At 52.4% G+C, this 12,321-nt stretch overlaps 1 protein-coding gene and 1 long non-coding RNA gene across 4 annotated transcripts in view; one reads left to right on the top strand and one right to left on the bottom strand.

Moving 5' to 3' along the window:
- LOC137462488 (uncharacterized) overlaps nt 1-12,321 on the top strand; it is a 338,602-nt gene that overhangs the window by 11,433 nt on the left and 314,848 nt on the right. The gene's annotated exons all lie outside the window — the stretch shown is intronic.
- MAN1C1 (mannosidase alpha class 1C member 1) overlaps nt 1-12,321 on the bottom strand; it is a 56,225-nt gene that overhangs the window by 14,610 nt on the left and 29,294 nt on the right. For both annotated transcript variants that reach the window (XM_068172903.1, XM_068172902.1), the window contains exons 4-5: nt 3,509-3,624; nt 1,874-1,954 (exon numbers count right to left, since the gene is read on the bottom strand). In XM_068172903.1, the coding sequence (XP_068029004.1) occupies nt 1,874-1,954; nt 3,509-3,624 (197 nt within the window). The remainder of the gene's footprint in view (nt 1-1,873; nt 1,955-3,508; nt 3,625-12,321) is intronic.

Raw genomic sequence — 12,321 nt, 5'->3', positions numbered from 1 at the left:
ACAGTTATAAAACACTGGAGGTGCTGCAGAACCCCCTGTTCCAGGCGTGCTGTGCCCTGGCTCCCCTGCACAAAAAGTCTGAACCCAAAGTCTCACTGAACTTTGGCATCTCTAAATTTCCTCTCAAATCTGCACTAACCCAGCACCCAGACCCCTGCCAAAGCCTCAGCCTGGACCAGAGCAGCTCACAACAGCACCCTGTGATCTGAGCTGATCACAGAGTGCTCTCCAAATTCCTCCCATTCCCAGCACGGCAGAGAACACAAGGAGCTGCAGCGACTGAGTCGAGATCAGAAGAAATCCTGCTGGGCTGAAGCACTGTTAGATTTACAACGTGGGCTTGCCCAGCTCATGTCATCCCCTGTTGTAAAAGCCACGATTTCCAAGGAACCATCTCCTCCTTGCAGCTCTCGGCCAAGAAGGATTCCTGGTTTCATGGCTAAGCTGCTCCTTTTCCACGGGTAATGCCTCAGTTTTGGGCTTTCCACTCAAATTGCAGCTTATGGTGGCTTGCAGCACAAAGCAAGCACACACAATTATTTTGGGACAGACTGATACCAGCACTAATCTTCGCTGCAGAGATTAGTCCTGATCAAGAGAAGCCTCTAAGTGACTTAGGAGATAAAGCACAAGCCTTTTACCTCTAGCCCTGTGGTGGTGGCTCTCAGAAAGCAGGAATTCATTGCTCTAAAAATACAGCACTGAAGAAACCTGAGCTCTCCTGTGGGCTCGCAGACCTTTGATACTCTCACAAGGAAACAGGGGGTTGGTTCAGAAGGGAAAGCAAGAGACAGGGACTGGGTTTTGCCTTTCAGTGACACTGGCAAGTGACAGGCACTGCCCCAGCTGCTGATGGGACTTCAAGAGGTCACTGCTGGAGTTTTATGGTTTAATGTGGTTTCTTTTTTGCTCTGTTGATCTGAAACCTGCTGAAGCTGTCACTGAGACAGACTCTGAGTCGGGGCACTGAGTCTTTGAGAGTTTTCCCTGGAGGGAAATCCCAGAGGGAAGTCATTCCTGGAACACATTTAAAATGCAGCTGAAGTAAGAGGGCTGCTCCTGGATCAATGGTGTCACTGTGCAGGAGCCATCCCACCCTCTGTGGTGGGGCAGCACCAGAGCTGAGCTCTCATTTAGGGCCAGTCCTCACAGAACTCCCTCGGAACCAGAGTTTCAGCTCACCAAAGACTCCCAGGGCAGAGGAATAATCTCATCTCCCTCCAGCCAGCTGCAGAATTCCAGCCCAGGCACACCATCAAACAGACGATGGCATTGTGCCCCAGGCTGTGGCAGGCTGGGGAGGAGGGAGGGCAGTGGAAATGGGATTTCCTGCTTCACCCAGGGCTCCAGGGGGACCAGCAGCCACCTCAGGGGCTGTGACCCCGGGCTCTGCATCCCAGGGCACTTCATCTCAGGAATTCCTGCTCCACAGGGATGTTCAGCTGAGTGGGGAGCACCTGCCCCTCTCAGCTGCCCTCCTTAGCCCGAGGCAGGATCTGGGATGATGTCCGATGAAATCTCACCCCTCTTGGAAGGGAGAGGAACAAGTACAAAGACAAAGATCCTCTGCAAAAGGCATTTCCCCGGGGAGCAATGTGTCCAACTGCAAACGTGTCTTGCTAGAATTGCCCACAGGAGGAAAGATCTCTGGCAAATGAGCCATGCACGGTGTGTGCAAGGTAATTATTCGAGGCTTAATTAAAGGAACATTAGTGGCATTTCCATATTCACAAAAAGGATGGGTTTAGCCTGTTGTTAAGGGGGGGTTATCTGATGCTCGGGGTAGGGCTGCTGGAGAGCCCTCTCAGCTGGTTCCCGGGGCGGGGGGGACCCTCGAGGGCTGGGGGGACCCTCCGGGGCTGGGGGGACCCACCTCCTCTCCAGTCAGGTAGTAGGTGGCCAGGAGCCCCCCGATGTAGCGGATGTTCACCTCGAACAGGGAAGCTTCTCCGTTCTGCAAAGACACAAGGACAGCCCTCAGCTCTGTGCCCATCTCCCAGCACTCTGCAGGCACAGGGGGAGCCTGGAGGGAAGAGAAACACCCAAACTGCCCCATTTATCACCCGTGACAGCACCTGGCTGAGGCAGGGCAGATCACACAATCACAGAACCTCCTGAGCTGGAAGGGACCCATCCAGCCCCAGCCCTGGCCCTGCCCAGACCCCCCAACAATCCCACCCTGGGCATCCCTGGAGTGGTGTCCAAGAGCTCCTGGAGCTCTGGCAGCCTCGGGGCTGTGCCCATTCCCTGGGGAGCCTGGGCAGTGCCAGCACCCTCTGGGGAAGAGCCTTTGCCCAAAATCCAGCCTAAACTTCCCCTGACACAACTTCAGACAGATCACAGCACTCAGTTTCAAGCAGAGCTTGTGGGTCCTGCAGCCCCTGTGCTGCCTTTTGGGAATGTGAGAGCTCCTTGTACAGAGGTAATACTGAAATAACTTCCCCCTGCCCCCCTTGCTGTGCTCCCTGACTCCAGGATCAATCCACAGCATTCACTCTTGTCTTTACAGATCAATCTATTCTGCAGGCCAAGATTAAAAGCTTTTATGAAATCCAGATAAATTATCTCCCAGTTGATTTTGTCCCTTGTTTATCGATTCAGTAACAGACCGAGACCATTCACCAGATTTATCAGATGTGGGCTGCCTTTTATGAATCCATGAATGCCAGTGGTGCCCTCCCAAATGATGCTTCTCTATAAAGGCAGCTGCAGGCATTGTTCCCCTGGGAGAACCATTCCTCACAACAACTAGACTGGCATTAAACAAATGCAAGTTGAAGCTGCACTTTGGTTTTAACATTCTCTGTGTGTGCCATTGATGAGATGCCATCAGCTGGGGATGAGCTGGCTCCAGAGCATGGCCAGGGACAGAGGAGGGACAGCAGCCTTCAGCTGCCAGCACTGCCGAGCTGCACCCAGAGCCCAGCACAGCCCCACGTGTCCAGGACAGCTCCAGGAGCCCAGGGAGAAGCACCCCTGGCTGTTTGCAGAGGTGATGCCCTTCCTTCCAAACCCTGGCTCCCCCTGGGCTCCCCCTGTGCTGCTGAGGTGTCACACAAGGCCCAGCAGTGACACCAACAAAGGGCCCAGGCAAGGGGAACTGGGTTTACAACCTTAATCTAATTTAATAAGGAAATCTCATCTCATTGCAGGCAGACATTTACCTGAGATGAAACAGAACTTGTTCTTTGATGAGCAACATTTCCTTGGAGTGTCTGATAGCGAGTGTCTGTTCCCATAACCCAGAGCAGAACACAAGAACCATTAAACTCTGAACCTTGTTGTCAGCCAGACACGGTGAGGCTGATCTGGTGGCCCCTGCTGGAGCCAGCAGAAAATTGGGGTGAATCACTGCACTGCTCCCTTTGGCCTTAGAAAGAAAATCAGCTGAGTGGTTTCTTCCCCCACAGAGCTCATGGCTTCCCTCCCCAAAGGACTCCTGGGGAAGATTGGGATCAGGCCTGGCACTTTGGGTGGCACAGGCAGGCATTCCCAGCAGCTGACTCACCACGTTCAAGTCAAAGCTCTTCTCCACCCACTGCTTGGCTTCCTGGAATTCCTCCTCGAGCTCCATGATGTAGAGGGTATCTAAGGCATCTATCACAGTTGCTCCTCGAAGGCCTCCTGTGTGGCAAAAACACGACAGAGATGAAGCCACAGCTCTGAGTCAGCCTGGGGGGCTGGGACAGGCAGCAGCTCCCAGTGCCAGTGCTGGGGCTGTCTGGGTGGCATCTTCCACCAGGGCTGCTCAGCCCTGCACCCACAGCTGGAGAGGCCCAATTCCCAAAGGCAGAACACTGAATTCTGGAAGAACTCCCCCAAGGAACGGCTCAGGGTCCACACCCGAAGCCCCCAGGCACAAGTGCAAGCCTTGGCCTTGTTCCCAGGCCTGCCTTGGCCAAAGTGGCTCAGCAATGTTTCTGTTCTCACCAAGGGACACAGGGACTGTGTCTGATTCTGAGGTGCAGCATCCCTGCAGCCCAGGGAAGTGCTCAGATCCACCCATTCCGGGCTCCTTCCTCCTCTCGGGCTCCTCTCCCCTAGGGAAGGATCCTGCCTTATTTTGTTGATGCTACAAGATTGCAGTTTTGACACTTTTCAGCCAGGCAGCACATCATTGCTTTAATAAAAACCCAAGCAGGACTTCACTGCTCCACTACGGATTGCTGCCTTTTGGATGCTGTCTGCATCCAAAGCAGGGGCTGTGCGAGAGGAGGAAGGCAGACACAGCCTCCAGAAATCCATTTATTCCTGCAGGCCTGGGAAATGATCATCTAACTGGAGTCATCTCCAGGAGCAATGCGTGCATGGAGTCAAACAGGCACTGCATCAACTGGTGGGCTCTAAAAATCAGCCGGGCTGATGTGGGCCTGGAATGTTTGCCCAAAGCACTGAGCAGGGAAAACAACACCATCACAGCCCGGGCTGCTTTTATCAGCCCTAATGATTCTTCAATATTAATGATTATGTGATTTTATACACTTTCCTGCTAGCAAGGAGAGATGTGCCAGGGAGGCAGGGAGAGCATTTTAAACAGGAAGGAAGGGCAGAGGCACCTGAGGCACAGCTGTTACTGTGATATTCTGAGAGGAAAATCACACTGCTGGGCTCGGCTTAATTTGATGATATAATCAACAAAAGCTTTTCATAATCTGCAGAGAGACAATGAGGAAAGTTGGAATTGCTCAAGCTAAATGGAGACAAAGAGACAACAAACTCACCGTTTTCTGGGATGATTAAGTAAAGTGAGGAATATTGCTGGAATTGACAGATCCTTTTATGCTTTCAGCAAGTCAGGTCTTTTAACTTGGGGAGTGGCCCTGGGGACTGGCAACACGCTTGGAGTGGCTCAGCTCTCCTGCCTGTGTTTGACAAAGTGGAGGGCAAACCTCTCTCCCCTGCTGCTTTGTCTTTGTGTCACATTAAACATTTGTTTTAAATACTCCCTCGCCCTCTGCATCAGAACAACCTGGGGCTGTGTGCTCTGTACCAGGGGCTGGGCCGTGTTCCTTTTCTTCTGCACCAGCTTTGAAGCAGCTGCAGATGCTCAGTGAGTCCTTTCCTGCAGCCCCAGAGCCTCCCCACGCCAGGAGGGGCTGTGTCAGCTCCAGTGCCAGGAGAGGGATGAAAAGGCAGCTCCTTGCCCTCCTCAGCACAGGGCAAACCAGGGCCTGGCTGTGCCTGTCCCTCGCCAGGACAGAGGGCACCCAGAGAGTCCCTGACCCCCAGCCTGGGACTTCTGTGCCAGGGGAGCATCTTCCCTCCTTCCTGCTCAGCCTTGGCTTCCTCAGAGCAGGAGGGAGCTGCAGGGGCAGCTGTCAGGATTTGGTGTGTGCACACCCCAGCAGTTCCCTGCAGCACAAACACACCCACCTGGCAGGGTGGTGCCACCTCCTGCCAGGTTTGTTACACCATCAGCACCTCCCCACACCTGCACGTTAGGGTGGGAGGGGTGCAGTCAAAGGGGAGGCAGCTCAAAACCAAATCAAACCCCTCTCTGTCACTTCTGGCTCTTGCTGACACCTTCATCTCGAAATTGCAGGTTTCAGCCTGACTGTACTGGCTCTGAGGGAGTTGTAAAGTAGGAACCAAGAAACCCTCACAAGAAACCCTCCTGGAAGTTCCCAGGGCTGGGAGCTGTGGCTTTTAAGCAGGACCCCACATCTGAGATTGTGCCTGTCTCCCCAGACCCAGGTGTGCTATGAACAGCCCCTCCTGATCCTGCCCCAGACTGGCTGAGTGGGGAGACCTTCACCAGGGAGAGGCAGAGGCACTCTGCTGATCCCAAAAGGGACTTCAGGATCCACAGCAGCTCCTCCAGCAGCTCCTCAGTGCCCTGGAGAGAACAGGCACAGAGCCCCAGCCCAGCTGAGCTGGAAGGGAGCCACCAGGATCCTCCACTCCCCCTCCAGAGGGACCAGTGAGAAGAGCGGGGACCTTGGGAGGAACCCAAGGGGTCTGGGGCATTTCTGAGTGTCACAGCAGCTCTGGTGACAGGGCCTCTGCCCAGAGCTGTCCCCTGAGTGATGATCGGGAGGAGAAGCAGCAGCTGATGGGGGCAGACAAAGGTTCATCTCTCCCTGAGCTGAAGGAGGGCCTGTGCCACCCTGGATTTGCTCTTTTGTGCAGCAGAAGAATGGAGAGAGGAGTGTGGGCAACAAGGCTGCTCTGTTCCTGCTGCCACCCACCCCAGGAGCTGAGCCCTGCCACAGAGAGCACCAACCAACATTAACTTAATTAACATAATGCTGGGGAAAGGTGCTGGGTGGAGAGGAGCTGGCACTGGTGGCTGTGAGGGGGTTTTGCCTTGTTTTTTTTTTTTTTTTTTTTTTTTTTTTTTTTTTTTTTTTTGTTTTTTTTGTTTTTTTTTTTTTTTGTAGGAAATGACTCGGGCTACAGGAAGAAATTCTGTCCCAAATGAAAAACCTTGGGGTGAGGTGTTTACAGGCTGTCCAAGCCCAGACTCACCTGCACCTGCCTCTCCCAACACCTGAACAAGTGGCCTAACCCCAGCACTCATCCAGCCCCCAGGGCTGATTTTCCAAAGAAAAGCAGCTGTGATGGGAGGGATGGATGGAGAGCGCTCCCCTCTTCCCAAAATAGCCACCAGGGAGTATCACAGGCCAGACAGGAGACTTGAAGGGCTCCCAGCTGCAAGTCTGTCCCTTAAGAGCTTTAAAAAAAGCCTCCAAAGTGATGCTTCAGCAGCCAAGTAGCTCTGAAATAGCCGTTTCCTCAGGAAGGAGAGATCCTTCCAAAGGCTCTCCTGAATCCACCACACTCTCTGTGCCTGGCACGGAGAACAAGGAGCCTGCAAAGGCCCCCAAACCACAGGCTGGACTCTCCTGTCCCACAGCTTTGCTTTGGGGTCCAAGGACCACGGAGGAGCTCAGGGTGTGCCTTTGGGAAGGTGAACACGGTGCCAGGATTCCCAAGCAGCAGGAGATGGGAGCATCCTCAGCAGGATCTCCAGCAGCTTTCCAGCACCCCCTGATGTCAGGGTTCAGCTCAAATAAAATTATCCTTTCACAGGCCGGTTTGGGTTGGAAGGGGCCTAAAGACCATCCAGCTCCAACCTCCCACCAGAAAATTCCTTGTGCTGTGTCCCCCCTGCTTAGAGCCGCGTTCCCCTGTGATTGCCATCAGCTGTCTGCCCCAGGGAGGGATGGAAACCCACCCTGACCTCAGGCAGCCCTGCCAGAGCCCTGCAGCAGGCAGAGAGCTTGGGGAATCTCATCTCTAATGCCCTCAGCCCCAGGGGGCCTGGTCCTGCCACCTGGCAAAGAACCCTTGATGAAGTGACTCAGTGAACAGAAACCAAATCCTTCATTCCCAACAAAGCCGTTTCAAAATCCGTACAGCAACGCTTTGTGCCACCCGCCTCAAGTGAACAGCACGAGCCATTAGGAAGATATCAGACTTAATCTTGCATACAGCAGGACTGTTTAAATGCCACAGAACAGGGGGTTTCAAACAGCTCTTTGCTAACTTTAATAGCAGAGTTTACAACTGAAAAGCAAGAGCAGAAGGGGGAGGAATTTAGATGAGCGCAATGTAAACCCAGATCAAAAATGAAAGGTCTTGACTCCCACTGTTCTTATGTCAAATCGTATTTGTCAAAACAGAAATTAGTGCTGAAATCTTGTTTGGAATAAAAATTAGGATGCAGTTTCTATGAAACACGCTGAACTTGTTAACTGCCAAGGCACAATGGGCTCTGGTTGTCACTGGTTGTTTACCTCCTGGGGTACAGGGGGGAAAACACGAGATCCCTTCCCCTGCTTCTGCTGGTCTGAAGGCTTCAGTTAAAATCAGTGCCCTGTTACAGCAGGAATCTGAAAAATCACCATCTCCAAGTGCTGCTTTTCCTGTTCTTTTTGGTCCTTTTTCTCCATGACAGGGCTTGGAGAGCAGCCTGAACTCCTGACATTTATCCCAAATGTGCTGGAGAAGCCTGGGAGCTGTCTGGGACCGCATCACCACACAGCTCCTGACTGGAGGCAAACTGTCCAATTCTGGGAGAAATCCACACAGAGACGTTTTACACAGCCCAGGATTATCTTGGCAACCAAGTAAATTGTGAAAATCACTGCAGCTCCTTGAAAAATCTGCCCTGCAGCCAAGATTTGCCAGTCCCTGTGCGGAGCGCTCCGGGTCAGGCACCAGGAGAGGCTGGGAGCCTGCAGCTCCTGAGCTGGGATCTGGGCTTAGGCCAGAGCTCCCTGCCTGCTCTGGGCTTTAGTTTCTCCTGCCAGCCAAAAAAGCAGGAGGAATTTTCCTCAAAGCATGAAAAGAAAGAGGGTTTAAAGCAAGAGAACGTGATGGTTAGAGAAATAAGAATTAATTTATCCACCACATCCAACCTGGTGTCTCTGCTCTTCCCAAGCACTCTGTGCCAGCCATCCAGCTCCCCTCTGGAATGTGCAGGAACACTCCCCACCTGTTTCTTAACATTTCCTCCAGCACTCACACCAGGGATGGGCACTGGAAGATAAACTCCAGCTCCTGGAGGTGCTCTCCAGTGGAAAGCCCCTCTGCTCCCATTGCAAGGCTCAGATGTCAGGGATCCCCAGGACAGGGCTGCTACCACTGGTCCAGCTGAGAGAAATTAAACAGAGAATCCAAACGGAACTGGGAAATGGGTTTTCTTTGCAGGAAGAAAGACATTTTCTCAGTTAAATCCACAATCATCTCATTACAGTCCTTCAGCTGCCTGTGAGTGGTACCTACTGCAGATGAAGGCAGAAACACCAGACCGGGCAGAAACACCTGCCAGTGCCTTATTTATTGAGTTTTTGTCTGGGAAGCTGATAGCTGTAACACAGAGTAACTACATTCCCTCCATTTAAGACAAACTAAACAAATTACATCTGAGCAACAAGGTAGCAGAAGCGAGAGATGGAGGGGACAAAGAACTAGTCCAAGAATTAGAAAAGATCTATTTCTTTTTGTATCACCACATTCTCTTGCAGAGTTAGGGAAAAAAAAAACCAAAACTCCATTAGCTTTGGAGCAACCTCATTTTTCTTTGCTTTCCAAATAAACCACTGCACCTACACTTCAGAGACCTCATCAAAAACCACTCCATGGTCAAGGTTATTTTCCCATCTTCCTCACATTAATCTTCCTCACTCTCCTCTCCTGGTACTGGTCCAAGGGTCACCCCCTGGGCACTCTCCATGCCACAAGTGCTCCCCTGATGGGCAGCAAAGGCCACCTGGCAGAGCCCTGCGGGGTCACAGGGCAGCTCTGTCCCTGCCCCATCCCTGTCCCTCAGCTGGGAGCTGCCATCCATGGGGGTCTGGGGGTCCCACCCTGTGCCAGGCCCCAGCCCAAGCCCCAACAAACCAGCCCCCATCAGCCCAAAACACAATTTCCCCCTGATTTCAGTCTCTGTTCTGGTCTCCTCCCCTTCACCACCCCTGGCAGGTTCAGCATTCCCAGGGTGCTGGCCCTGCTTTGCACATTGCCAGCCTCTTCAGCTAGTAATCCCCTGGCCCTGGAGACGAGGATTTCCACGCAGTTCCAGAGGAAATAGGGATCCACTGGAATTCCATGCATTTATGAGACACAGGACATCACTCAGACCATGCCGAGGTCACGTCACCCTCTGAGCTTCACACCCAAACCAACTCCAGCCCCTTGCTGTGCATGCAGGGTGGCAAAGTCACACCTCCCCAGCTAGGGAAAGGTCAAAGGGCTGATCATTGCCTGAAAAGATGCTCAGGAACAGCAGAGCAACCAATGCTGCACGTGGCTGGGAAGGAGCAGAGCCCAGGGCACACCACAGGCAGCACAGCCCCTAAAGCTCCCTCTGAGAGCTGAGCCTCCCACCTACAGCAAAGGAGCTTTGAAGGCTGGCACGATGTCGGAGTCCAGGACATCCCTCTGCTGCCCTGGCTGCCTCCAGACCCTGGCAGGGGCTCAGAGACCCTGGCACCAAGTCAAAAACACCTGTGCCTTCCATTTTAGTCCATGGGAAAAACTGCCAGCTTTGTGTGAGGAATTACAAGCCACAGGGGTTTGAGTAGTGTGGTAGTTGAGTTAACACAGGGTGGAAAAGCAGAATTTTGGGGATTTTAGAATGGGGTTCAGGGGACAAGATGGAGGGATTTGGGCGTGTCCTGACCTTCTTCTCCTTCTCCTTGCCCTCCATGTCTTGCTGTGATGGTGACACTTTTCTGTTAAGGCACAGACACACTGCCCACACAGATGACAGATATTGGCACGTTATTGCAAACAGACTATAGGTAACTTCTGATATAAAATGTGAACACCGCCCTGAGGGCAGACAGAATGCCATGGCCTCCTTGCTAGCCAGAGCTGGGCAGGTCAGAGAAAGAATGATACAGACAAGGGAAACTGAACAACCTTGAGAAGCCGACCCTACACATTTCAGACTCCTCCTCTGGCCGCTCGGGCTGGGGAACGAGGACTTTTACACTCTTGGGGTCCCAAGAAGCTGACCCTGACAGCACGAGGGAAATCACCCGAACAGCTGGGACAGCTCAGTCTGCTTTTTGCTGTCAGCAGGAGAGATCCTCCAGGTTCCTGGGAAGTGCTAATGAACCCCAGCTCCACCTGCACCACGGAGCAGCCTCAGCATATGGGCTGCACAGGTAAAGCTGGCAGCAGACAGGCAGCTTCAAGTGCTGCCTTTTAGGCTGCTATGATCAAATTTAATAGAGAGTGTGTTCCAGCTGGGGAAGAAATGGCTTTTTTGGATTACAAACCACTCATGTTTTTCAAATATCAATTTCCCCTGGAGAACTAAGGCTATCGTTCAAGCTGAAGCAGCAGTGGCAGCTCTGCCCTGAACCAGCGATGGGTGGGAGACACAAAAGAGAGCTTGGGCACACCTGGGGACGTGGCAAAGGAGGCAGAGTCTGGGGGAGAGCAGGCTGGGGGGAACAGGTTAGCAATATTCTTATTATGCACTGGGGGAAAAAAGAGAAGAAAGGTGCTCAGCACAGAAATGAAAGCACTTGTCACAGCACCAGCCCCTCAGATAAGTGACTTCCTTCCGAGGAATGGGAGAGCAGACATATGATAAGCACCTATTGCCAACTGACTCTTAAATATTTAATACTTGGCAGCACTCCCCAGTTTAATCTTCTTTTCCCCAGTTCCTCCAACCATTCTTTCAACATTTAGTGATCCTCCAACAACCAGCTCTGGTTCATCCCTGCACGACTCCAACACCTCCTGGAGCTCAAATCAAACCGTTCCTGTTCCAAAGTGTCGGGGAGGAGGGGAGGCTTGCCTGAGGCTGGCAGCACAATCCCTGAAACAGCAGAGACACTGCAAATCCACTCTCCACGTGCCTCCCATCTGTCTCCCGTGACACACTGGCAGCTCTGTGGGCCGTGGAGAGCTCAGCAGGAAATTGGAAGTGATAATCGTTCAAATGCTCCTCTGGGAAAGAGCTTTCCTCGTGCTTTTGGGGCTCAGATGCTGGCGAGGCAGAGGTAATCACTTCTGACAGAGATGGGTCATTTGACAAGCCAGGAGCACTTCTGGGAGGAGCAGTTCAAGGAGGTTAAGCACAAGACAACAGCTGGGGCAAAACCACTGCTGGTGCCTCCCTGCTCTGGATGTTTGAAATTAATTTTGGAGTGGTTAAAGGTAATCTGATTATATTCAATTTATTGCTCCTCCACAGACCTCCTCGAGGACCTGCAGCATTTAATGTGAGGGGTCCCAACAGGCCCATTAGAACAAACACACACTCCTACCTGCAACTATTACCCTGCTCTGCCAGAGCCACAGGTAGCAGTTAATGAGCACAGGCTGCTAATTCACCTCGGAATTCAAAGGGGAGATGCTTCATTACAACAATCAGAAGAAGGTGCCCTTCTGCCTCTCAAACACACTTCCCAAAAAGTGGCAGGTGTGTTATGACAGCACAGCCTGGAACTCCTGACAGTGATTTTCCCTCAGATCTGATCTGCTCTGGATGGGCTCTGCAGAACAGGCAGAGTTGGGGCTGTAAAACCACTCATCCCTGTCGTGGTTTTATCCACAGCCCAGTCCAGCAAACATCACCTCCCAGAAATTACCTGGCCCTTAACACCAGCCCAGGTGGGAGAGAATTCAGAGATAAAGAAACCAAACCACCCTCTGCCTCAAAATGAATTAACAGATTAAATGTGCTGTTCAGTATGGGGCCTGGCCACCTGCTGGGAACTCAGGAGCTCAGCTTGGAACCCTCGTAATCATCGATGGAGGAATCTAAACACATTTTCTCTGTGAATGCAGTGGGTCAGGAGAATGCAAATGGTCCATTACCATGAGCACAAACACACTAAGCCAGGTAACTCC

Source organism: Anomalospiza imberbis, chromosome 25 (genome assembly GCF_031753505.1).
Source record: "Anomalospiza imberbis isolate Cuckoo-Finch-1a 21T00152 chromosome 25, ASM3175350v1, whole genome shotgun sequence".
NCBI lineage: Eukaryota > Metazoa > Chordata > Aves > Passeriformes > Viduidae > Anomalospiza > Anomalospiza imberbis.
Note: the sequence above shows the minus strand (reverse complement) of the source record. Positions and strands in the feature narration are given on the sequence as shown.